Here is a 24,148-nt window from a genome sequence, read left to right as displayed (position 1 = left end):
ATGCGATATACAGGGTGAGTAAAAAGAAAAAGGCTATTTGGATCAGTCCTGTCTCCCACAAAAAAACGGGAAATGCTTTTTTTTTTCACTCAACCATCATTCATTTTAATGACACGTCGATATCATTTCCAGCTTCAGTTTTGCTTAGCAATGGCTTATTACACCTGTACTCTGATGCCTCTGCAGAGTTTGGCTTTTTTTGCCATGAGTTGGACTCATGGTGAATGGCTCGAGTCTATCAAATCAAGACTCACTTGCCCCCGTATGCATTCATTATAAAAACGAGCTTGGAGTCTTTTCCTGTGGCTCAGGGACCGCTATAATTCTATGAACCATGAGTTCATAGAATTTGTGTCCGTATCCGTCTGTGCGCCCGCTTCGATTGCGTGTTATGTGCCTGACGCTTCCTCCAATTTGCAACTGTTGGGCTTCCGTACGTACCGAAGCCTTTTATTTTTGTAAGCGATTGCTGGAAGGTTGTCGCCGAGGAAAGTCTCGTTGGGGCTGACGCCTCCCCATACCTTTCGACATCTTTTCGCATATACCAGCGTTAGATGTAGTTTGCACAAATCAATTTGAAGCTGGACTTGTTCAACTGGCCTTATGTTTGTCTATAACGAATTTCTTTGTAAGGGGGAGCTTACTGGCTTTACTGCCCAGTCCTGCCGCAAGCCTGCCCCGATAGCCTCAGCCCACTTTGATCCGTCTGTATGGGAGGAACCGAACAACTTTCGGCCAGAGCTATTTCTTGGCGCAGATGAAAAGTTTCAATCCCGCGAGGAGCTCACGCCATTTGGAGTAGGAAAGTGCACATTAATGATAGTTTCAAGTCAGACTTAGCTAGATTAGAATTTGCTACGTTGGCTTTCTACACACACACACACACATCCGCCCCCCCCCCCCCCCCCCCCCGGCTGAGAGATGGTCAAAATAACCCGGCCCCTTTAGGGTTAAGAGGCAAAAGATGTTCGTCTTGTTCACACACTTGCTGCACCATTTCACCTTAAAGAACCCCGACGACGAGGCAACTCCGGTAACCTTCAAAAGAAAACGACGGGTTTGTGTGGTCTCCGCAGGACTTCACGGCGTATGCCCCATTGCAAGAAAATGAGAGAATGGGTTTGCGTGCAATGTCCGCATGTCCCCTCCCAATCAAAATACATTCGTTGATTATGTTCATTTGCCTGCTCAGAGTCACAGTTTTAAGCTTGTAATACGAAAATCAAATAATGACCGAAGTAGGCATGGTTAGAATCTTAAGCTTTAAGTAACAATATTCTCTTTTGAAACTAATTCTCAACGAGCCAGTGTTTGAAATAATATCCTCTCCGTTGATAGTCAATGACTTTGCTACCTCTCCGGAAAATGTGCACCAAATTTTGGTACATTTCAAGAAATTTGAAGAGAGCATACATTATATTACTGCAGGTTAAGGAATTCAAATTATGTGCAAGTATTTTTGTTATAATATAAAAGCCTTTCATTTTTTTTTCTGATGCAAAGTACAAGGACAACTACCCGGACATATAACCAGAGCTGAAACGAATCCGAGGTTCGGAAACCATTTAGAATCATAGCCCTCTTGCATTAATAAAGAAAAGCTGAGTGAAACGTCAATTCACTGTGGGAGCGGAAGCGCAACAGATTGGACCCGAGGTTTTCCCCAAACCCCAGATTTGCTCCTGCAAGCTGAGTTTTCTTTGGATACACAAACAATCACATCTTTTTCAAACGAACGAGGGTTGTTCCTGAACGTTCGTGGAGAAGAAAGCTCCCTTACCAGTGGTTTAATTGCTCTTGTTTGCCACAAGCGTCTACCTGGATTACAGTTTTCTTCTGAGACAGGTAGGCAGGACGTCACTCATTCATACTTTCTAAATTGAAATTAAAAAGAACAATTCGGTTTCTAATATACTTGGTGGTATATACTTTAAATCGTCACATGATGTACTTTTGTGTTACTCTGACAAAGAGTATCGGGCCCTAGAATGTTAGACATTACAATGAATGAGATGTTGGTATTTCCAAGTGAGCAAAAAAGAAATCGAGTACAACTAGGTCGAAGGGTTGCACTTACAGTAAGTAAATTGACTGTCCCTTCAAAAACAATAAGTTTTTTTTTTCTCTCTCTCTCTTTAATTCTTTTTACAAGGCATCGTCGGTATTTAGATTGCCTCTCTTAAAACTTCTCAAAGCTTCTAACTGCAATTTGCGATGAAAAGAGATGATTCCTTCGATAACAATGCAATTTAAAAACGACAAATTTTCTTTATTTTGCCACGGCTACAGAAATAGCCATGTAACATGCTGCACACAATATTTATTTCCTCCTTCATTCTACAGTTAACAGTTTGAACTCCGAACAATAATGTAAACTGCATGCTTTGTTGGCTGTCGCACCAGACGTGCAGACTGATTGTTATGTAAAGTTGAGCACCATGGGTCGGTAGTGCTGAATGCAGGTTGTAGTATTATTACTGCACAAGGGAACAGGTAAATAACCTGCAGGTTTTACAATTTACTCGTAGGGTCACCGCTGAGAATAAACGTACTACAACTTGGATGCACACATATTTGAGAATTTACCAAGTTCGCACATAAATCGGTCCGTTCTCTGTTTCCGAACATTATCGGCAACTTTTTTACACAAGGGCAAAGAAAACTGAGCATGGGTCTGAGGACTCCGCAAATTGTGAAAATCAGATTATTTTAGAATATAAGCTAAACCTTACAGATGTCATCTAATCATGGTAGAGTTTTTTTTCTGTTTCTGCATAAGGTTTTTTTTTTCAATCGTATGTGCCAATATATAACAAAACCATACCAATGTTATGGCAAAGTAAACACTGAAGAGAGGTATCACTGAAAGTTTAATCATCTCATTTGTTACCCAGATTCCTAAAAGCGGGCAGCTGCTTGTATTATTCTTTTCATTTCATTTCATTTCATTTATTATTTCTGAGGTAAGAACACACACGTTAACACAGAATACAATACAAAATTAAAGGTAATAAGCCAGTGTAAAAAAAGAACAAAACAAAAACAATAGTGATAATATCCCTGAAGGATTGCCAAAATCTGTTGGCTCTCCATAAAATGCAATCAATGAAATATCAAATCTACAATGCAAACACTTGGCAACAGACAAGACAATTGACAAGTAGAACAACAAGTATTTGTACGAATAAAACGCTTACATAAATTGATTAAAACCTTGAAAATAATTAATGTTCAACTTTTTTACCACTATTCCACGGCCACAAGAATTAAGTTACAATATTGCTTTTGTTAACCCTCTTTCTCTCCAAACACAAGGATTCAGTAGATTTTTTTTCAAAAATTGATCTCTGAGTTTTGTCTTCTTTTTTTGTCGTTCTCTCTCTTTTTTTATTGTGGGAGACTCGCGGTGAAGACAGATATAATGCTGCCTCACCCAACACTTTGTATTTATTTAAAATCTATAACATTGCAAATAAAATCTCTGAGCATATTGCATTAGTGTTTATTGGGAAACGAGCCACTAAATTTTGTAGAACTCTCTGACGTCTTCGCATTGGTGTGTCACAGAACACTTTCATGTTAACGTAACAAAGTATTGCTGAAGGACTACTAACATGGAGTTTATCACGGGTTCACACAAAAATATTTTCAAATTTTCTTTTTCGCAAATTCAAATAGACTGCTCTCAGCAACAGTACTTTCGAATGTTGGAGAAAGAATTGGTAATTGTTTAAAACTATGTCATAGGTATTCAAAAATATAAGAAAATGCAATAAAACACAACATCTGAAAATAGTGTTAGATTGTGTCTTTTACTAAAAATAAACATCTGCGCACAATCATGGAAATGTACTAACAGTTCGAAAAGCTCAATAGTTCGGAAAATTGGCGAATCTGATACAGAATCAATGTTAATTTCTTCGGATAGGCCGTTCATTCTTTATATTTTTCATATCGCCTTTATTTTTCAGGATGTCAACCTTCAAAGTGATGTTGTTGATAATCTATTGCATTGTCACGTTTATTCCCAACGAGCTGGAAGCAGTGAAGCTGGAAAGAAACTGGAGAACCAAACCTCTAGACGGTGATAAAAACATATTTGTTGAATATGATATAATCTTGAGTTCATGAATTTTTTTCATCATGTATTGTATTTGTTTATTATCTCACTTCCAAAAACAACATTCTTCCATCCCATTTCTTAATACATGTACCAAAAGTTCATCGAACTTGAGTGACGTTCCACTTCATCCAAATGACAGCCGGGACAATTATTCATTAAATAAAACAGATCCACCTTTTGTTCCAGCTTCGATTGATATATAGAGATACGGGTAACTTTTACTCAAAATCGTGTAATTCCTCGAGTTACTCTCTGCTAATCAGAAACTGCAAAATAGCGGCTTTGAATTTCGATATAATCGACACTAACAGTGAATTTGTCTTCAGTTCTAAACATGAAATAATCATGAAGTTATTATTCCTTCATAATTGGTGAACCTTGTAAGACAGTTGGAGATAAGCCTTAGTCAACAGAAGAGCAACAGTGGTTGTGCACAGTTATTTGTAATTCATGACATTCAATTTTAAGTCAAGATTTTGCTTCTCCCCCGAATTTGCAGAAACACATGTCAGTATCAATGTGAGTCAGCCTGGTCTGCCATTTTACCAGATTCTCAATAAGATCGGGGAAGATGTCTACACCGGAGGCAACGAAACACTCTTAAAACTTTCACTTGAAAACAACAAAGTAACAACAACAAAAGTAAGACATTACTGTGATTATAAAGATGTACAGTTTCGTAGTTTCTTTCACTTATAATAGTGGTCTCGATCTCCACCACCAAACTCGATTTGGGGCCAACAACTCCAGAAATACACAATGCATTAAAATGAATTTCCGTACACTCAATCGTCATGATGTTTGAAATCAATAATGTAATTTCATTAAAAAACCGTCAGACATTCAAGCTATTATGAACGTAACAATACAGGGTTCTAAGCGCGATAAATACAATTCTAATGGACGTCAACGTGAATTGTTAGCGTTTAAAACACTGGATTGTTACGATCATATTATATCCATAGCTCCAGGGTTTCTCACGCCATCCAAACTACTCATGCTACACATCGTGACAACTAATTGTACGAAATTTCTGGGGTAGTTGATCGGAAACGAGTTTGTTGTTTTCGTTCAATTGTGCAGCATCCGTGTTTGTGCGTTGTTGAGACCACTATTTATGTGGCGTGCCCTCTATTGACCGAAACTTCAATTATTCGGCGTGCGGATGTATATGTCCTGGAGTGCGAGACCACTAGTTTTATAAAGCACGCCCTTTCTCGTTTAGATGGCAATAACTCAAGAAATACTAGAATAAATTTCAAACGCCTTGGCGATCTAGAGTGGTTTAGAGCATTAAACACTAAAAGTGCGTGTAATTATTAATTAGGTCCATGGGAGTCAATTGGCAGGTTTAAAATTATCGGAATTGAAAAAGGCAGCGCCTGTTTTTGTTTTGTTTATAATGCAATGCAGTACAACTCATTAACCATACGTGGTGAAAAAAAGAGTGTTATGATGTTAATTTGAATATAAGTCATCAAAATCAATGTTGTCCACGTGTAAACCCGGTGTAGTGTTTTTTGTCTTCAAATCAACCTGCTGAACTCAGTCAACTGTCAAGCGGATGATATAGAGCCGTCCGTGGACAAACAGTTTTGGCACATGAAGTTTTTAAACTACCATATCTCAGAGACGAAAATGCATTTGGAATCATTTTTTTTTTCTCGTGACTTCGTCTTTTAGGATCAATATTTAATACCATTCAATTGAATTTTTGAAATATGCTCAACAAGTAGGTGGAAATTGCTGTCAAAAATGTGTTTCCTTATTTCTGCACCACCTTTAGATGGGGCTGATAACATGGGCGTCGCCAGGATTTTCTACAGGGGTCAAAGCCCCCCCCCCCCTAAAAAAAATCCTGTACTTTTCCAGCATATTCTTGATTGATCATTTTTAGAGGGGGGGGGCAGGGATATTTACCCCCCACCAACCCATTAAAATAACAGCATTATGACCCCGCGCTTCTTTTTCTGTCTTGTTTTTCTTTTTTTTTCTCCTGCCTTTGTTTTGTTGCTTTTCCGGGGGGGGGGGGGGGCAAGGGCACCCCTTGCCGCCCCACCTCTCCCGACGCCCATGGCTGGTAATTATTGTTTACATCCATTATTGTATGAACAATCATATATTGTGGTTTCTTTAGATTAAATATTTGAATATTTAGCATTCATTTCGGCCAGTTTTACCAGAATATTTAAAACAATACATAAAGGTGTTAGAAATGTACTTTTTAGTGAATTGAAGGATGATTTTACTTTTATCTAGATGTCATTTGAAACAATGGAGCCTGAGGGTCTTGTTATAACATGTCCGATTTTACACCCTTTGGATAAAGAGGTGAGTCGTTCGTACGTCAGTACAGTATGTCCGTTCACCCACCGTGAATCTTTCAGTATTGTTCCTTTATCCTAACAATGGTGCACTGTAATTTTGCATGGAAATTAAATAAAAGTTGTTCAGATCCAGAAGACAACGTATATAGCTCAGGGCGTATTGAAATTTGTCAAACAGTTGTCGCTAGGGGCATCAATATGTTGAAATGGCTTCAATTATTTTCCTCCTTATAACAGATTAGCAGGAATAAATTACATATATGTACAACACTTCTTCGATTGGTTTGCATACGAAAAGTCGTAAATTTCATTGTATTACATGTACGCTCACGCTTTATCATACATGCACATTGCAAATAATTATGTAGTAATGTCATTATTGAACTACAGTGTGTTGTTCTCAAACGGAGGCGTAAATCCGTGTCTGTGAGTGGGGGAGGGTGGGGGACGACCACAAATTGTAAAAATTGACAAGCCGTGAAAAGTTGAAAGGGGAGGGTGGGGACGACACCACATGACAATTGGGGGCGCTGTTTATGCTACAACTGTTCCGTACATCTCATGCGAAGTTGCGCGCTTACGTCCGACAACCTTACATCGAAACGCTGTAAACAGAGTTTTGTACTGTTTGTTCTCCATTTTTTGAGGACTATTTAATAGTAGGACTGTTAGAAGATAACAGCAGCATTTGGGGTCTCACAAAAACAAATTCGGTGGGTGCATATGGGGATTATCCAGTTACCCATCCTCCTAGTCTAAACGTGTGGAGGGAGGGCACATCTCCTAATTCCCCCCTGGAATGTACGCGCATTTCCTCAGACCATCCAACCGAAACAATTAGTAATACTAACATTCAAATTTGGAATGCCCTATCTTGAAAAAGCACATTTTTGATTTAGCTGCGGCCAACTTTTCTAAGGAGCAATTTCTTCACAAGTGACACTTCCCTTGTCTTCATTAAAGTTGCCATTCATACATTTATTTGTCTACTTTATCGAAAAATAGTCAGTCTGTTGGAACTTCATACGAGTTGCAGAAAGAACGAGTTCTGGTGATTTGCTGGTGTGTGGCACAAATGCAATGAACAGACAGTGTTATGAGGTAGGCAGATAGAGCAGTCAGTCGGTCGGTTGGTAGTGTATCGATGGGTTGCGATGGGCGGTGGGTCGCTGGTCGATTCGTATGCTGGTTGGTATTAGTTGGTTGTCGGAGACTCGGTTGCATTCAATAGGGGACATTGAAAAAATAGAGAACAACAGAGTCCACAATTCCCGAAGGTCAGCTTGTCAGTGATAGAAAGGAAACTTGATATTGTTTCATGCCGAAGATATTAAGGGTCAATGATTTCATGCAAACAAATACTCACTTGAGAAGCACAAACCACTTGTTGAACCTTAAGTTGCGTTGCGAGATTTAACTATAAATAATGTTTCTTTTTTTCACCTCTTTGGTGCATGGTTTTCCGATCGTCCATTATCCCAAATTAAATATAGAGAGACAAGTGTACCATATGTTGGGCTCGGCTTGATGAAAAAAAATAATGTCATCCCTTTTTTTTAGGGAGGCAAAAACTTAAAATCAGATAGGTATTTTAATATCTTTGAAAAACATTTTTTTGTCATTGGATTGAAACGATTTTTTTTTTTTCATTTGGCAACGTCCTTGTTGATGGGCAGATTTTGCAATGGGTAGGCCTTTAGCTTCTTTTGGGGAATGTATAGTTGAAATTACAGGTGCTAAATTATATTCTCACACATGGTTGGAGGAAAATCTATGTAAAAGTATGTTGGTAAGTATTTATGTTCCAATTTAGTGACATTTTCATTGAAGCTTGTGGAGCTGTGGAGGGTTTGGAAGATCAATTATAACCGTTGCAAACTGCCGAGATACAAAATATGATCATAAATGTTTCTAAATGATGTCAGTTGTTCTTCTGTGAAATGTCTTCGTTTTTTAATTTTTTTTTTGCTTGTATGACAGGCAGAGGTTTTGAAGATCAAGCATAATCGTTCAGCATTGTGTTCTGCTAATGTATTTGTGTGTGTTTTTCCTTTTCAGTGTACTATCAGTTTGTCGTGTCATCCATTGAATACAAATTATACCCACCTAGCTGTGGTTCCTCTACAACAAGATACTCATGCAGCGACAGCTATGTTCAGTAAGTATCCCTATTTTAGCAATAGGTATGGGTATCAATAACAAAAACAAACTACACAAACAAGCTAAAGTGAAATCTTGAAGTTAGCAGATATTTACTGAACTGTACCTGGAATGATTTCAACTAGACTGTTGCTTTCTTAAAAAGTAAACCTATAGTTGTAGCTGATTTTCATATGAACATGTAAGCCATAGGCAACAATAAGTAAAAAAATGTTGCATTGGTCTCAACCAATTTTTTTAATTTTATTTCAGACAGTGATAGTGGGGATATACTCTATGGTGGGAGTAGAGCGAGAAACACATTCAACAAATATTCTGTACAAGCAGATTTAAGTACTGGCAATCCCATCAAGTTTGAGCTGGATACAGTCACTACTGGAGATGGGTTTATCAAGGGTGAGTCAGACATATAGACTACTCCGGCTTCAATGTACAAGATTTTAGAATGCTTCTCGTGTTGGTGTACAATACAAGATTTTTAATTAAATATAGACTGTTACCCTCATATTTTATTTCTCAGTTGAACAAAACCTTGGTGTGTACACTCTAAAAAAGCATTAGTCAGATTTGACTAGAAACCAGTCGAATTTGACTAGCCATTCAGGGTCAGCTGGGTGCAGCTGAAAATCAGTCAAACTGACTAGATTTTTCCAGTCAGTATTATTGACTTTGGAAAAATAGTTATGCAAGTAACTGAAATTGGAGTCGAACCCAACTATTTTTTCCAGTCAAAGTATGAAACTTTGCATGTTTAACTAAATTCCTTTTCAATTTTCAATTACTAGGAAAACCAGTCAATATTTTGACTAAAGTTGTTTTTAGAGTGTAACAATAACAGTAAAGTTGGCTCGTTTTTTTACCTAGCATACTAAGTGTTTTGCCGTCACGATAACATCTGATTAACATGGAAATTAATTAACGGCTGCAAACGGCTTTTACTTACTGGATTAATATTTATCTTCGTTTCAATCTTAACAAGACATTCGCTTGATATCGAAATGTCAGGCCAGGTAAATTGTATTTGCTTTAAAGTATAATACATCTTGAAAGTATGTTGAATTTTTGCATTTCCTTTGACCAAATATTGTTCAAAGTTAACCATCTAAGTAAGATTTAAGGAGGAATCGTGGGATAGCGGTGTAATTTTTCCATTTAGCGATGGGCACTTATATGTTTTTCTATAATATAACAAACTGTGTGCCATATCTCTGATTTTTATGTGTGTGTATTCAAAGAACCAACCTTTGTGGGGAGACCGTTTGAGTACACACACGATGATGGTAACGAGTATGTGTTTCTGTTCTACCGTGAAGTTGCACTGGAGTACACCGCTGGACCCAAAGTGAACTCGCGCATTGCCCGAGTGTGCAAGGTAAAGGAATATCTTCAAATTCTTAAACGGAAGCACTGGGTTGGTGGGTCATCATTTTTTTTCAAATGGTCAGATGTGTAATAGCGTAAAGTAAACTGTTCAAAGCTCAGGTTTGTGTCAGCATATTGGTATACACCCTAAAAATCCTGGATAAATTTTACCAAATAAATCCGGCTCAATTTGACCTGCAAGTTGCAGAGTCAAAATTAACACTTTTTTTTCAGGATTAATATGACACCTTTGCCTAGTTTTCAAGGTCAAAATGACCCAGAATATGAGTTTAACGAGCCCACAATGTGTCAGTTGAAACCTGAAAAGTGTACGAGGTAAAATATACTGGGCCAGATTCTGGGTCAAACTGGCTCGCGGAGCTTGTTAGATTGTTTGGTCTGTTTACTCATCAAGTAACATTTCTTCTCTCCATGCTCTTCGACAAGTTGTGCATAATTGTTTCCACCGAATGATTTTTTCATTTTGAATACATTTCCTTTTGTTCCACTTTTGGGCATCTTTAAGGCTCTGAATACAAAAGGAGGTTTTGTGTGTGGTTGCTTTGGCATCTTCAGTGCACACAAGGATCCACCTATAATATTGTTTGGCTACAGAAATATGGACTTTGTAAATCAATTATTACATTAATATTAATCATGACAAGTAATTATATTGCTTCAGTTAGAGCAACTTCAACACAAAATGAAATAATGGAGCTATTTAATTGTAATTTAATCTGAAAACAATATACATATAAAATGATTTTAGTACAATAAATCGGTCTTCATGCTATTCCCTTTTCAACGGTTGTTCTGTTCAAGCATACAAACCATTTCTACCACACGCTGTAGAGTAATATCAATGTATCTTCGTTCAGTCGATTTACTTTGTCATCCTCCACTTGTGTCAATTTTTCCCCAGAATGATACAGGAGACAATACTGGCACACACAAGTTTGTCACCTTCATCAAGGCTTCGTTGGAATGCTCCGTACCCAATGGAGATGAGCCGGCATTTCAATATAATTATATGCGTATGTATATAAAACACCTGTCAATTTATTCCGGGCAATACGGGTCACCTCTTCTTGCAAGCCTATGGCAAGTAAAGTCAAACTCAATGCAGGTTGTTTTAGCAGAATATAAAAGCATAATTATATTAGCTACTTTCAGAGTTGTCAACGGCTAATTATTTTTAAACGTCAATTCACACAAATTCATTTCTTTGCCCCCTAGTGTACCCTTTGTCTTGTACAATAAGTTCAGATAGCAAACTGTCTGAGGCTCGCATTGTTAAAGGTATAGTCCATCATTTACAGCCATCCGAAAAGTAACTGGCGTAATTATTGTTGAAAAACAAGGCATTTCCAACGGTGATTCTTAAGAAGCACCGTAGGAAAATTTAAATTAGTAGTTCGTTTTGTTATTCAGCGCAGCGCGCACAAGTATTGGAACGACGCACCCGCGCGCGCGGTTGTTATAATTCGTCGGATCAGTGCGCGACGTTGCGTATAGCTGCAATTCAAAACAATTCAAAACATGATTCAGTAACTCTGGATTTGAAATTGAGATCTTAGAATGCTGTTTTTCTCGGAATGTACAGCTGAAGCTTAGCTGAAATTTCATCAGGTTAGTTGCTCAGTATCCTTCATTAGATTTTGAACCCTTTTATTGCTTCAAACGAACAAAACGCAAAAATTACAAATGATGGACTGTAGCTTTAAGCTACTATGTGGCATCAGGAAACCTTTCATAATTACCTTATCCAATCCTTTTTTGAGACTTTCGGTCAAGTTGTTCATTTCATCAAATTGAATATTATCAACTGTCCACACATTTTGTACAAATTCTTTCCAATCGTTCGTGACAAATTCATCAACTGCATGTTGGGGAACAATGAAATGCACATGATAGATGAATATAGGTAAATGTGATTTTATTAAACAATGTTGCTTTGGATTGGTCTGAAGACGAATAAAGGTAAATGAAATGAAAGCTTTCATTTTCAATAAACTTTACTTCAATACCTCACGTTTATTGACAGAGGATGTGGTTTGGGACCAAAGTAGTCAAACAGTATACGCAGTTTTCACACTCCAAGAGTAAGTAAAATATTCCATTCTTTTAAACGCAGTTTTGCTGTCCAAAAATAAATATTAGTTAAAAGGCAGACTACTTTGCCATCTAACAACTGAATTTTGTCCCCGTTTTTGGGGGCTTTTTTTGGTGTATTTTGGTATTTTTATTGGTCTGTATAATTAACACTGGTTTCACTGATACCTGCTAAAATGACGGAGAGAAGTAAGCCTCTGCCATTGCGATGTGGAATTTGTTTTTGAACGAGGCACACGCGTCAATCCTTTACCAAGTGTAAACAATACATAACTCATTTGTGCTATCAACATTATTCCCCTCTCTCAGCTGCCATCAACAAGCCACCGATTGTTAGACCTATATGTCGTGACTTGATGGCTTCACTCCCATATAATTGTTATAACCCTGCATTGTTTGTATCATATCTTACCACAGAAATAGACCTCCGACGTCAGCTCTCTGCAGTTACAGGATGCAAGATATCATGAATCTTTTCGATAACGGTTATTTCACGCAACAGAATGATTGGGGTGGTATCAACTCCTTGTGGAATGAAGTGGCTACGCAGTTAAAACCAAGGCCCGGAACGGTATGGTTTTCTCCGATTTACCTATACGTCATCGACTAATATAAGAATGAAAGCACTTAGTCTTTACATTTTAGTCGCAATTTAATCTTTACATCTTTACATTTGCTATCATATTACGTACACTTTATTACGCCAAACAGTAAAATAGATATTTTTTCTGAGCTGTTTAACCTGTCACTGTTTCTTTCATGTTTTGTAAGATTTGAAACTTTGCATGGCTTTAGTATGAACTAGTGAAGGTTTTAGGTAACACCCTGTGGATTGTCTTCCACGAAGAATTAGAAAGGCCATCGAGATCCAAAAGAATCGCATCACTAGTTACAAGACATCTGATTCCACCTCAGCAACATCTGGCGCCCCCTACTCCCAAGCATCCTCACCTACACGCCTAAACCAGCCCACTGAAGCATTCTCATCGTCATAACCTTAGTAACCAGCATCCGGCATCATTATCCCCACGCCTCAGTGACCAGTCTTTGGCATCCTCATCTTCAGGCCCCAACAACCAATCTTAGGCATCAACTTCTACACGCATCAGTGATCACTCAGCTCCAGTATAGTGCAGCCCCATCCACCACATGGTGCTACCGCAAACCTTCACTAGTTCATATTTTGTTTTGTGACGATGCTGTGCGTATAATAAAAAAAGGTCTTTGTTATATGCACCAACTTTTTTTTTGACAAGAGCTTATATTTCCTCTCTTTCTCTGTACATTTTACTAAAAGCGATTCTTATTGACCAAATATTCGGATTCTTTTGTTTATAAACTTTTTCTTTTTTCCTCTCAGTGTCACGAAGTTCACACTACCGACTACCCTCCGCTGCTACACAAGTCGGTGCCCAGCTATAACGCCATGGAACGAACTGGAGGAACTCAAGTTGCACCACCGGCCAATTTTCCAACATCAGATCCGCCCATATTTAACGTAGACGATGTTCGTTTTACCAGCCTAGCTGTCGATTTTGACAACTCTATTTACTACATTGGTACAAGTGAGTATAGTAGTTAATGTATTAATTATTTTTTCTCTTCTTGATTTTGTTTCGTTGGGACATGCAGTGGAGTGGAAAAGTATGATGCCACGATGTTAAATGTGTATGCCATAGGTATATAAAGCATAGTGTGCAGTGAAATAAACTCTTTGTTAAGGGTTTTACGAAGTTAGGCAAGCAGTTCGTCTCGTCATAACATAAAACATGATTTTTTTTTTGACAAATGATGACGGAAAACAAATTTTCGTGTCTTCTCAAATGCACTATGCTTACTACTCAAGCAATGTTTTCGTATTCTAATGTACACAGGCAAATTTGCGATTGCCATCAACATTGTTTGCTGTGAAACACATTATATTAATACACCTAACCCCTTTATTTAACTGGTGCCCTTAAATATTTCTAATGTTGGTCAAAGAAATACCGTATGGCTTGAACTTTTTTTTTTATTTGTTCTGTGTACTCCAGCAAACCCTCGTCTAATTGTGGGCTGTGCTGTTTTAGTTGGCGAGTTGTGCTTCTCTCAATTGTTTCTCTTTGGAGCCATGATTCTATTTTAGCATTTAATGAATTCGTTGTATTACAAGCGAGATTACAGTGTAGGCTGAGAAGACATCAAAATTAGGTGCAAATGAAAATCTGCTCCAGAGAACAACAGACGTCAGAACTACTTTTGCTGTAGAAACTAGCTTATAACTTGCATCTATCCAACTTTATTGACAGCATCTGGAACTGTGATGAAAGTTTTTAAAGAATATTGCAGCCGCCCAGATGAGACATTTGCAGTAGTTGAAGTGAATCTGGTGAGAAAACTAGGTCGTGCCATGAGTGATAGTAGGCCTATGCAAATCAAGGAACTTGAAATTTCCATAACTAATATGGAACAGTTTTATAGGAAATCATGCTCTTCGGTGGCCTATAAAAAAGACTCCTATAAAATCTGGTCCCTTTACCAGAATTGGACCCTAGCCCTCAGACCACCACTGTCTCTGTTCTAAATATCCTCATTCTAATAGAGATGCAATATAACACTCATAAAGTTATTTTTTCACCCTACTCCGGTTCAAGTTTTCACTCAATGCACGTTAATTTGGAAATTCTCAACATTTTCGGTTTGTTAGCGAAGTGCTGGAGATAAAATCAATTCAGTCACGCCAGGTAAAGTAAAAGCAATTTCGAAAATATGCTCATATATTTTTCAAGAGAGGTGCTGAAGACAAATTGTAGTGTTCAAATCAAGATTTTAAATGGGGAGGGGGCCAGGCAGGGGCAAGGGGGGGGGGGGGTAGGGGTGGAAGAAATTATTGAAGGACGTCCCACGTGCCTGCTCTTGTAGTAATTACGCCGCTGAATCAAAGGTCTGTGAATAAGAAAGAAATTGTTCACTTAATAATCTTTGCACTTGACCTGAGACTTGATTCAAATAATACGACATGACTTTGACTGACTTATTAATGACTTTTAATGAACCGTGGTGAATTTAACGTGAGTCTTCTAAATCTTTGTATTATTTGTTTAAGGGGACACGATATCCCATTACAGGGCTAAAGTTCCTGACTAATGATTCCAGCAAACACCTCGTTGTGACAACGGAAGAGAATGTCATCACTTTGCCCCTTAAAACCAAGTGCACGCTCGCAGGTTTCGTAATATGTCCTTTCATACAGTCTCCGATCAACCCAAGAACAACTTGGTAAGTAACCTCATTCTATATTATTATGAAAGATCCAACCCATGACCATCTCAGTCTAGTCATTAGAACCGTATAATTGCATGTCAAATAAGGATCAAATCAAATATAATACACCAGGTTATTTGTATCTAACAATAAATATATCGAGAAAAAAAGTGTGTTGCCCTTCAATTACTTACATTATAGAATCCCAAAATTAAAAGCAATTTCTGTAAAGGTGGTGTAAACGAGTCTGAATCAAAGCCACAATTAATGTCCATGCCATGAATGGACAAAATTGTGATTTGGCCTGGTGATCAGTACCGAATAAATGATACTGCTTTTATGTTTTCTAATTTCAAGTGCTCCTTTTGATCCTGCCTGTCTCGAAAGATTGCCATCATATCCGCATTTGAATGGTAAACGACGGTCAACTTCGAAAACTCATTCTGGCGTCTTGCATGAGGTTGACTTTTGTTGTCGTTTTCTGAAATAATAAAGAAAACCCCTGCGAACAACGATATGGCAATGAACTGTATCTAAATGTTACATAATTTGATTTTATTGATGCTACTTTTGTACCCAAAATAAGCGGCAGTTAACAGTGAAACTGCGGTTATCGTCAGACCAACATCAAGCTGAATTGTTATGATCTGAGTGACCAAGGGCGGATCTAAGTCTTAAATAAATGGGGGGGGGGTGCGATGACGGGTTTTAAGCGAATTTTAAGGCAGGTTAAGAATAAATGTTGGAACTTGTTGGCCCCATTTTACTAGCGTCATAACAGTCAGTAATGAACGTGACTAAACAGTCAATTGAGATTCAACAAGCTGTGGTTACTGTTTGAATGGTGCAGTGTGTTTCCTTCACCAGTTCAACACTATTAACTGCTTAATTCTTTCTTGACGATTCGAGTAATTTCAATTGAGACTTACTTACAATGCGGATGCTACGGTTTCATTACAGGGTGTCCAGCTGTATCCGAACCCACTGTTATACATATGTGTGTTGATGCCGATCGGTTGAATTCCCCGATCCCACAAGCAGCTATTACTGCCTTCAATAACAACAGGAAAGTGAAATTCGCCCGTGCTGAGCACGTGTATTGTTTCACTACTCATGATGGATTAAACTCAGTGATCTGCCTTGTCACTGATAAGGGCTGGATTTTGCTAATAAGAAAGATAATCTTCATTGTCTCAGGTATGTGACGTACTTTTGATGTATGTTTCTTTTTTCCCCGATGGAACCATGTTTGAAAGACCTATACCGTACCTACGTTATGTTTGAGAAGAAAGTACTTGTCTTTACCAGATTGTGTGATATTTAGCGCTGACGAAATGAGCAATATCTGGTTTGTCACACAGCTAATCCGGTCATATCAGTACCAAGTATCGCAAATCCGATTGTTGCAACTGGTGGGTTTGCTGCAGAGGTGTCTTGGACTGAGATAACAGCTACAGACGTAGAAGAAGGTCCTATCCTGAGTGGCATCAACTGTACGGATCTCGTATCTGCGATTAGTGTCGGTGTTAGGGGAGGAGTGTTTGGACTTGGGTCACACAATGTGACCTGTGAAGTGACTGATTCAGATGGTTGCTCGGCATCGGAAACATTAAGCTTCTTTGTGAAAGGTAACTGTTTGTTATTTCTCTGTCTGACAACAGTCACTGACGCTTTTAGCACTGATGTCGAAGAATAGCCTTTTTATCGGAAATCAAGAGAAAATGATTTTGTATCGTATTGTTTTATAGCTGTGGGAGTATACATCCATGCATACGAGTCGACACATCGATACACATTACCAAAACTATTTTGCTTGTCGTAATATTGCTGATTAGAAGGAATCCATATATCCTACGTTAATACAGCTCCAGAGAAGCCAAAGTTGGACACGTGTCAAGATATTACCGACTTGAACGCATTTCTCAGATGCGTGGCTAAGGTACGCATATCTGTTTTTGGTATTCTGAAATTTGATTAGCTACCAAACGCTATGAATATCCAAATCTTAACAGGGAAAAAACAGTTTTGCGATTGAAATGTTAACCTTAAAAAGTACCTATACACATTTTAATTAAATTTCTCTTAGAATTGACCAACTTAAACCATCACTCTTATGTATACCCATAGATTGGCATTACACGTCAGAATGCGCTCTTCATCTCGCAGACAGTTGCACGTCTTACCAATAATCATGCAGAATTAAATCATTTGAACATCATTCAAGTGGCAGAAATTTTGGAGGAGCTTGTAACCGCTAGTGACCCCTCAAATGAGGTGAATTTTGTTTTGTATTTTGGTCCATATATTGAATTTGTCTTTCATCTTGATGAACTTTATGAACACAGTATATTCAGTACCTTCATTCGACGTCATTTGCTCAGCACGTAACTCACGAAATATCACTGTGTGCAGTCAATTTTTGCTGGGTTTTCTGCCTCGTGAGGCCGTTACAGTGAGGCAAACATATATCCCAAGGCAAAAACCTATCGTTTGCAGTCAACCTGGTTGATTTGTGGCCAGATTATCTTTGTGTGACATTTTTTTGTTCAAAGATGGGGACATATGCCAGCTGACTTTAGAAGAAATTGCAAAACAATAGCATGAAATCGCGTGAACATTAACAGAGTATGTGCTTCCATTGGTTAGGTAATCGTTTTAGCTCAGGACGTAGTTCAGGTTGACACTTGTGAATGAAATGTGACATAAATTCATCTAAAGTCTATATCACAAAGTGACTGAGAATCAAGACTTTAGTTGTTTTCTTTTCGTTGTAGATTGCTTCCAACATTGTGATTACAGTCAACAACATCCTGCAGGTAGACCAGGCCATCTTTGACCGAATCGACGAGAACTCCTCGCCGTCACGGATCGTTCAGGCCCTGGAGTCATACACTACAGCCTTACAGCTTACGAGTGATGCTAACTTCACCGAGACTCAGAGTAGCGTTGCCGTTCTTGCACTGACCTTACCCAGAGGTTCCAAGCCGAGTGGTTTCTGGTTTGCAACTCTACGAGATCACGATGCGCCCGATGTGTTAACGGATAATGATACCGTCATCTGCCACGAGCAGGATGAGTCATTGGAGACGGAATCTTCTATATTTCTTCCTGCTGAAACTGTTCAAGCAGAGACAATGGGTATACTCCTTCAAAATTGGTCATGCTACAACTGCTGTATACGTATATTTAGGGAGACGCTGTATAGTTAATTACCGTACCCCCCCCCCCCCACATGCCACATTGGGGAGACATTTCGATGTCTCCCTAAGTTCACAAGTACCCTTTAGAGGGGAGTTTTTGTACTGGTTTGAAAGAAAGTTAGATAGTAGGAGGAGGCATTTAGAAATAAGGAAAGTTGGGTAGTGTCAAATCACACTGGGTCAAAGGTAATATGTAGACAAATGTTGGTATACAGGTCTGTGGACATAATATTTTCTCCCTAATTCACCGTTCTAGGTCATATTATTGCTATAATAACATTATTAATGTTATTTTTTATATATTTCGCTCGATGAAGTCGACGATTTGCCAATGGCGTTCTTCATGCCTTACTTTGCAAGCTTAAAGATACCTTTACAGAAAATAATGATTACATTACAGTTTTAGACGTGGGGGAACCACGATGAATATTTTTTGAAAAGCCCAAGGAATGAATATTTTTTGGAATGAAGTAGGACTAAAAACATAGTTCAATAAGTGGAGCATGGCAGGAATCGAGCCAAGACCACAGGAGGGAAGTCGAGAGAAAAACCACGGCGCCAACCTGACTCCCCTTAATGTATGCGGTTGATTATACTTTGTAATTTGTTTTGTAAGAATTTACTTGGATTTAAATTTCATCTGTGTTATTTTCAAACATGAATCACAACTATGTTGTTTTCCAAACAGGAGAGACTGTTAACATCAGTGTATTTGTCTACCAGAACAGCAAGTTGTTCCGGTCGCCTACACTACGCACCAATGAAAGCCCCGGTGAATTCCGGCGTTCTGTTGGTAGTCGCATCATCGCTGCCACTGTGGAAGGAGTCAAAATAGAGAACCCACCATCACCAATCATAACTGAGTTGCAGCCAAGCAATGTGATTTGTGTTTTAGCCTTTTTTTCAAACTGGCTGGCTATGGTATTTAGGTGCACGGTTTTCAATGGGGATGGGATGGATAATGAGGTGCATGCAGTCAACATGAAATATATTACCCAAATATGTACACCTCTTTGGATCCTTCCTTGACACAGCATGTTTATTTCACATCGCCACAATCCATCATCGATAACCAAATGATATGCAGGTTGTACCCAAGCTTTTCTTAATTTGTTGCGCGTACAGCGTTTTATGCCAAGGGCATCAAAGCACTTCACGTTTATTACACCTAGTGATCAGGACAAGAGACAATTTGTTTCTCATACATCAGCTCGAGAATAACGCAATCTGGACTTTACCTTCACACTCTTTGGAGGAGAGAGACAATTGCAGTTCAGTTTCTTGCCTTAAAACACAAGCACCATGTGCTCTGCCAGGGTTCGAACTTACGTATCTCGGCACATGATTCGGACACTGTATAACCATTGGACCACCTTAACCATTTTATTTTCGCCGATACATTGTTTGCAGGTCAACAGTGAAAGCGAGACAGCGGATGGATATGAATGCAGGTCCAAGTGTGTCTACTGGGATTTCAGCCTGAATAATGGTTTCGGAGATTGGTCCGCTAAAGGGTGCAAGCGGGAGATGGATAGCAAGGGTAGAGCTGTTTGCATCTGCGATCATTTGACTAACTTCGCTGTCATTGTGGTGAGATCAACATCAATGTGTTGTTCATAAATTGTCAGATAAATGCAAAACTGCAGCAAGCAGGATGTGTCACTTATCCTCCTTTGCTATTCTGATGGCAGGATATCTACGGAAGAAGCAGTGTCGCGCTTGACGTCATCAGTAAAATGATATGTGGTGTGTCCATCGTGGCAGTTATTACTACTGTGGTGACGTACCTTTCCTTCAAGTAAGTGGAGCTAGTGAACAAAAAATATGTGTGCAGCTTAATAAATACAATGGAAACGATCAAATGAAAACGAACAATGCAGAAATGGCTATGAATTTGGTAAGCTCATTAAATACTCGGCCTAAGAAACTCAATAACTAAGGTAGGCCTATTAAGTTAGATATATATAGGTCTAGGAAGTAGGCAAAACCCTTGTAGTATAAAACCCAAAGTGGCTTGCTGCATACATATTGTCTATTGGGCGTGTTTTTCACTAATTGTGTCTCTTGTAACGAAATGTTACATGAGATAATTAACGTCCTTGCTGCTCGCACGCAGTCAGGTTAATGCTCGACTTTCCTACAACTTTCAGAATATGTTGTGTGTGTTTTTCTCACTATATCAGGAAATTCCGAAGCAAGCAACCGCAACAGATCCTTCTTAGCCTGTGCTTCGCTTTGCTGGGACTGTACGTTTTCTTCTTGGCAGGCATTGAGGCATCTCCCTGCGGAGTATCATGCGGCTTCGTAGCTGTCCTCATCCATTACTTCACTCTGGCTGCAATGCTCTGGATGGCTGTTGAAGCCATCAACTTATACCTTATGTTGGTCAAGGTGATGAATGCCAACGTTGCTCACTTCATGATCAAAGCTTCCTGTGCAAGCTGGGGTAAGATTTCTGCATTATCTTAAAGAAAACTGTTCAAGCATCTTGCCATCTAAACAAAATATTGTAAGCAGCTTATGACATAGTATACACGATCATAAACCATGAAGACAGCTGAGGCCTAAATAAACAGACTAATTCGCCAATTGACACAAAAAGTTGAGGAAGTTGATGAATTGTACATTAAGTGCACGCAAAGATCAATTAAAACAAATCGCAGGACATTGCTGAGATTCAATGAAAGGCTCTAACAAGCCCATTTTCAATTGCCAGTAAGTTAACATTTTTTGTTTGGCCATGTGTGCGGGCCTACCCTTCAGATTTAATTAACACAGTAAAATGTTTGTTTAAGAATTCTGAGACACGATATCATAATGGCTTGAAGATAAGATTCATGAAAGGTACGTTCGTGTCAAAATAACATGTTGCCTCAAAATTCAGTTTTCAAACGTACTGCAAATCACAGTAGAAGAGATAATAGTAAAATCATGCACTTGAGTTTTTGCTTTGGAAGTTCAGTGGCCTGTGTTTATGAAAATCCAACCACGTAATTTATTTCAAATAACTCACTCCTTACCAATTTGACATACAGGGTTGCCACTGCTGGTCGTCATCACTATTCTTGCTGCAGACTACACGCAATATTCAGACAACAAACAGTAAGTTGGTCACAACAAATACGCTCAACGTAATTATTTATTTTGAACACGACAGTGCGTTTGTTTCAGTTTTGGATGTATTAATGATGTCCATCGAGACACATTTTATTTCACAGAAGATGTCGGGCCTCAATGTGACGGGGACAATGCTTTGTTGTGGTATACAGTGAAGTAATACAATGTACGATATATCTTTTGATTTGACAGCTGCTTTTTAAAACCTGGAAGTGCCTTTTACGTTGGTCTGTTGCTGCCAATCGGTTTGGTTCTTCTCTTCAACTTCGTCATATTTGCATTGATCATGCGCAAGCTGACGTGCCAGGCTACGTCAGTGAGCAGTCAAAGCACACGCCAGCAGACGGTCCGGCGCCTGCAGAACGCCGTGGCAATCTCAGTGCTGCTCGGTCTGACTTGGATCTTCGGACTCTTGTCCGCTATCAGGGCCTCCACCTTTGCTTTTCAGGTGCTTTTTGCCATTTTTAACTCGGCTCAAGGTTTGCTGATCTTTCTTCTGTTCTGCGCAAGGCAGAAGGAGGTTCGCGAGGCCTGGCTGCCTATCCTGCGGCGCATTCCGGTTCGTCTGTATCGGAGAAGCAACACATATAACTTCCCTTTAGCGAAAAGGACAACCAAGTTTACTACCAGTAGTGATATCCCTAATACCCCAGGAGATAATATTGTCCTCTCCAAAATAAGCACCAGGAGTAGTTGCATTGCAACGGATTCTGGTAACTCGTTTTCAGGCGAGATTTCTAGAGAGGAAAACTAAAGAAAAAAATACAGCTATTCTAAAAAAATCTAAGACACTATACGTCCCATGTGTAATCAATTTAATTCACAAATCATAAAGAATATGCTTTGAACAACATACCGTTGCAACTTAATATAGATCATGACTAATTTTGTTAGGCTGTGAAGAAATAGGAAGTGAATAATTAAAAAGAAAAAAACCTCAAACCTTTATAAATCCAGGAAATCTTAATCGGATCACGGCTAAATTTCTTTATACAGGGTGGATCAAAAGAAGAAAAAAAACGAATCCGAGATATTGCTTATTAGTTATTATTTTATAGATCCATTTACTGTTTTTAGCACGTTTTCGTATCCACTAATTTTGTATGCAGTATTACATATGCAAACTCTAATGTAAAAAAAAGCCACTAGAACTGTTTTGTAAGCTGTTTGTGAAAATTCATGCAAAATGCTGTGCTTCAGCGCACAATAACTTGCTGAGCAATGCTATGAAGCGAGGTAGATCTAATAGTCGATTTAACTACTCACGCCTTATAGTAGCTAATAACTGTATTAATATACATTGTATATATTTTTTTATATATATTTTCGATTTGAATGTGTCACTAGTTATTTACATCGTAGGTCTGAATCTTTGCTAGCCAGGGACGTCATACGGCTAACAAGTCTGAACAAGTCAATTTGACGCTCATCGTCAGCCAATATTGACATTCTATGTGTAGACTTTGTGACGTTTTCCTACGCACTGAATATTCAGTTAACAATTAGACTAGGGTCAAGTTTGTCAACCAATAGGAGTGGGATTTCAGAGCGGTACAGTGCGTTACTATTTATTTTGTTAGATTTTTAATTCCAGGTCAGCTCTTGTGCAGAGGGATCTGGTCAGAAATTATGTCAGAAAAAATGCAGATGTTTCAGAAACAAATAATTTCGAGGGATCAAAATTGGAATAATGTAGACTTAGTGCGCCAGGGTACCGTATTATGAAGTACGTGAGTAAGATTATCCTGGCTATCGATGATAGACTAACAAGTCAACTTATTTTAATCCAATTGCTTGGATGTTGTGTTATGTTTGGCTCAAAATTAAACGTCACAATGTCCTTTCACTTGGTTCAAACAGTAACCGTCCTAGCAGCCGGATGTTTGTATGTATGCTATTCTTTGTTTTCCTTTTACTAAATACCTTGTCAACTTTGTCAAAAAAGCTTGTATAGACTTTGAATATGAAATGAGTAACATATTTTAATAACTTAGCGACATATTTTACACAGATTCTGATTATTTTTCATTTCTTTTTAATATGCACTTTCCCTTAAATCAATATTCTGGTCCAGTGACTACCATCAGGGTATTCAAATATAATATAATGGTGACTTTCGCCAGAAAGCAGAAAACCCATTATTCCCTATTTATTCATCCTTGTTTCCATCGACATCCTAGGATTGAAACAAATAAAAGGTGAATCTTTCTTTCAGCTAATACTTATGAGTTTTGGTTGATATGCAACGATACTCCATGGTGAATTTATTGGCTATCCGTCAGAATCCACTAGTCCAAAAAAACAGGCAGTGACTCCTTGCACGTTACCCCTCAAAACTCCAAAGTAGTGACTCTCTGCCGCATTTTATACCATTGGCACACCTACTTCTCTGGAATTATGAGCAAGATCACTTGCCTTTCATACCGCCCTCTTCTGGTTTGATGTCTTAACCCTAATTTTATAATTATTTTATACAAGTTATTTCTTATTGATTGAGAGCATAC

General features: G+C 38.5%; 1 protein-coding gene across 1 annotated transcript; it reads left to right on the top strand.

The window, feature by feature from the left end:
• Positions 1–22,398, top strand: LOC119745061 (adhesion G protein-coupled receptor E1-like). The gene is made up of 19 exons (XM_038221283.1): positions 1–14; positions 3,972–4,084; positions 4,623–4,709; positions 8,863–9,006; positions 9,846–9,982; positions 10,895–11,006; positions 12,017–12,074; positions 12,502–12,655; positions 13,445–13,649; positions 16,288–16,524; positions 16,689–16,955; positions 17,163–17,266; positions 18,102–18,465; positions 19,216–19,406; positions 19,938–20,117; positions 20,219–20,325; positions 20,711–20,973; positions 21,563–21,629; positions 21,837–22,398. The coding sequence occupies exons 1-19, from the start codon at positions 1–3 to the stop codon at positions 22,396–22,398; spliced, it is 3,366 nt and encodes a 1,121-aa protein (XP_038077211.1).
• The last annotated feature ends 1,750 nt before the right edge of the window (positions 22,399–24,148 follow it).

Source organism: Patiria miniata, unplaced genomic scaffold (genome assembly GCF_015706575.1).
Source record: "Patiria miniata isolate m_02_andy unplaced genomic scaffold, ASM1570657v1 HiC_scaffold_7, whole genome shotgun sequence".
Lineage (NCBI taxonomy): Eukaryota > Metazoa > Echinodermata > Asteroidea > Valvatida > Asterinidae > Patiria > Patiria miniata.
Note: the sequence above shows the minus strand (reverse complement) of the source record. Positions and strands in the feature narration are given on the sequence as shown.

Coding starts and splice junctions, on each gene's coding strand:
- LOC119745061 (XM_038221283.1), top strand. Junction 16,525..16,688: donor GATAATCTTCATTGTCTCAG/GTATGTGACGTA, acceptor TTTGTCACACAG/CTAATCCGGTCATATCAGTA. Junction 20,118..20,218: donor CTAACTTCGCTGTCATTGTG/GTGAGATCAACA, acceptor TTCTGATGGCAG/GATATCTACGGAAGAAGCAG.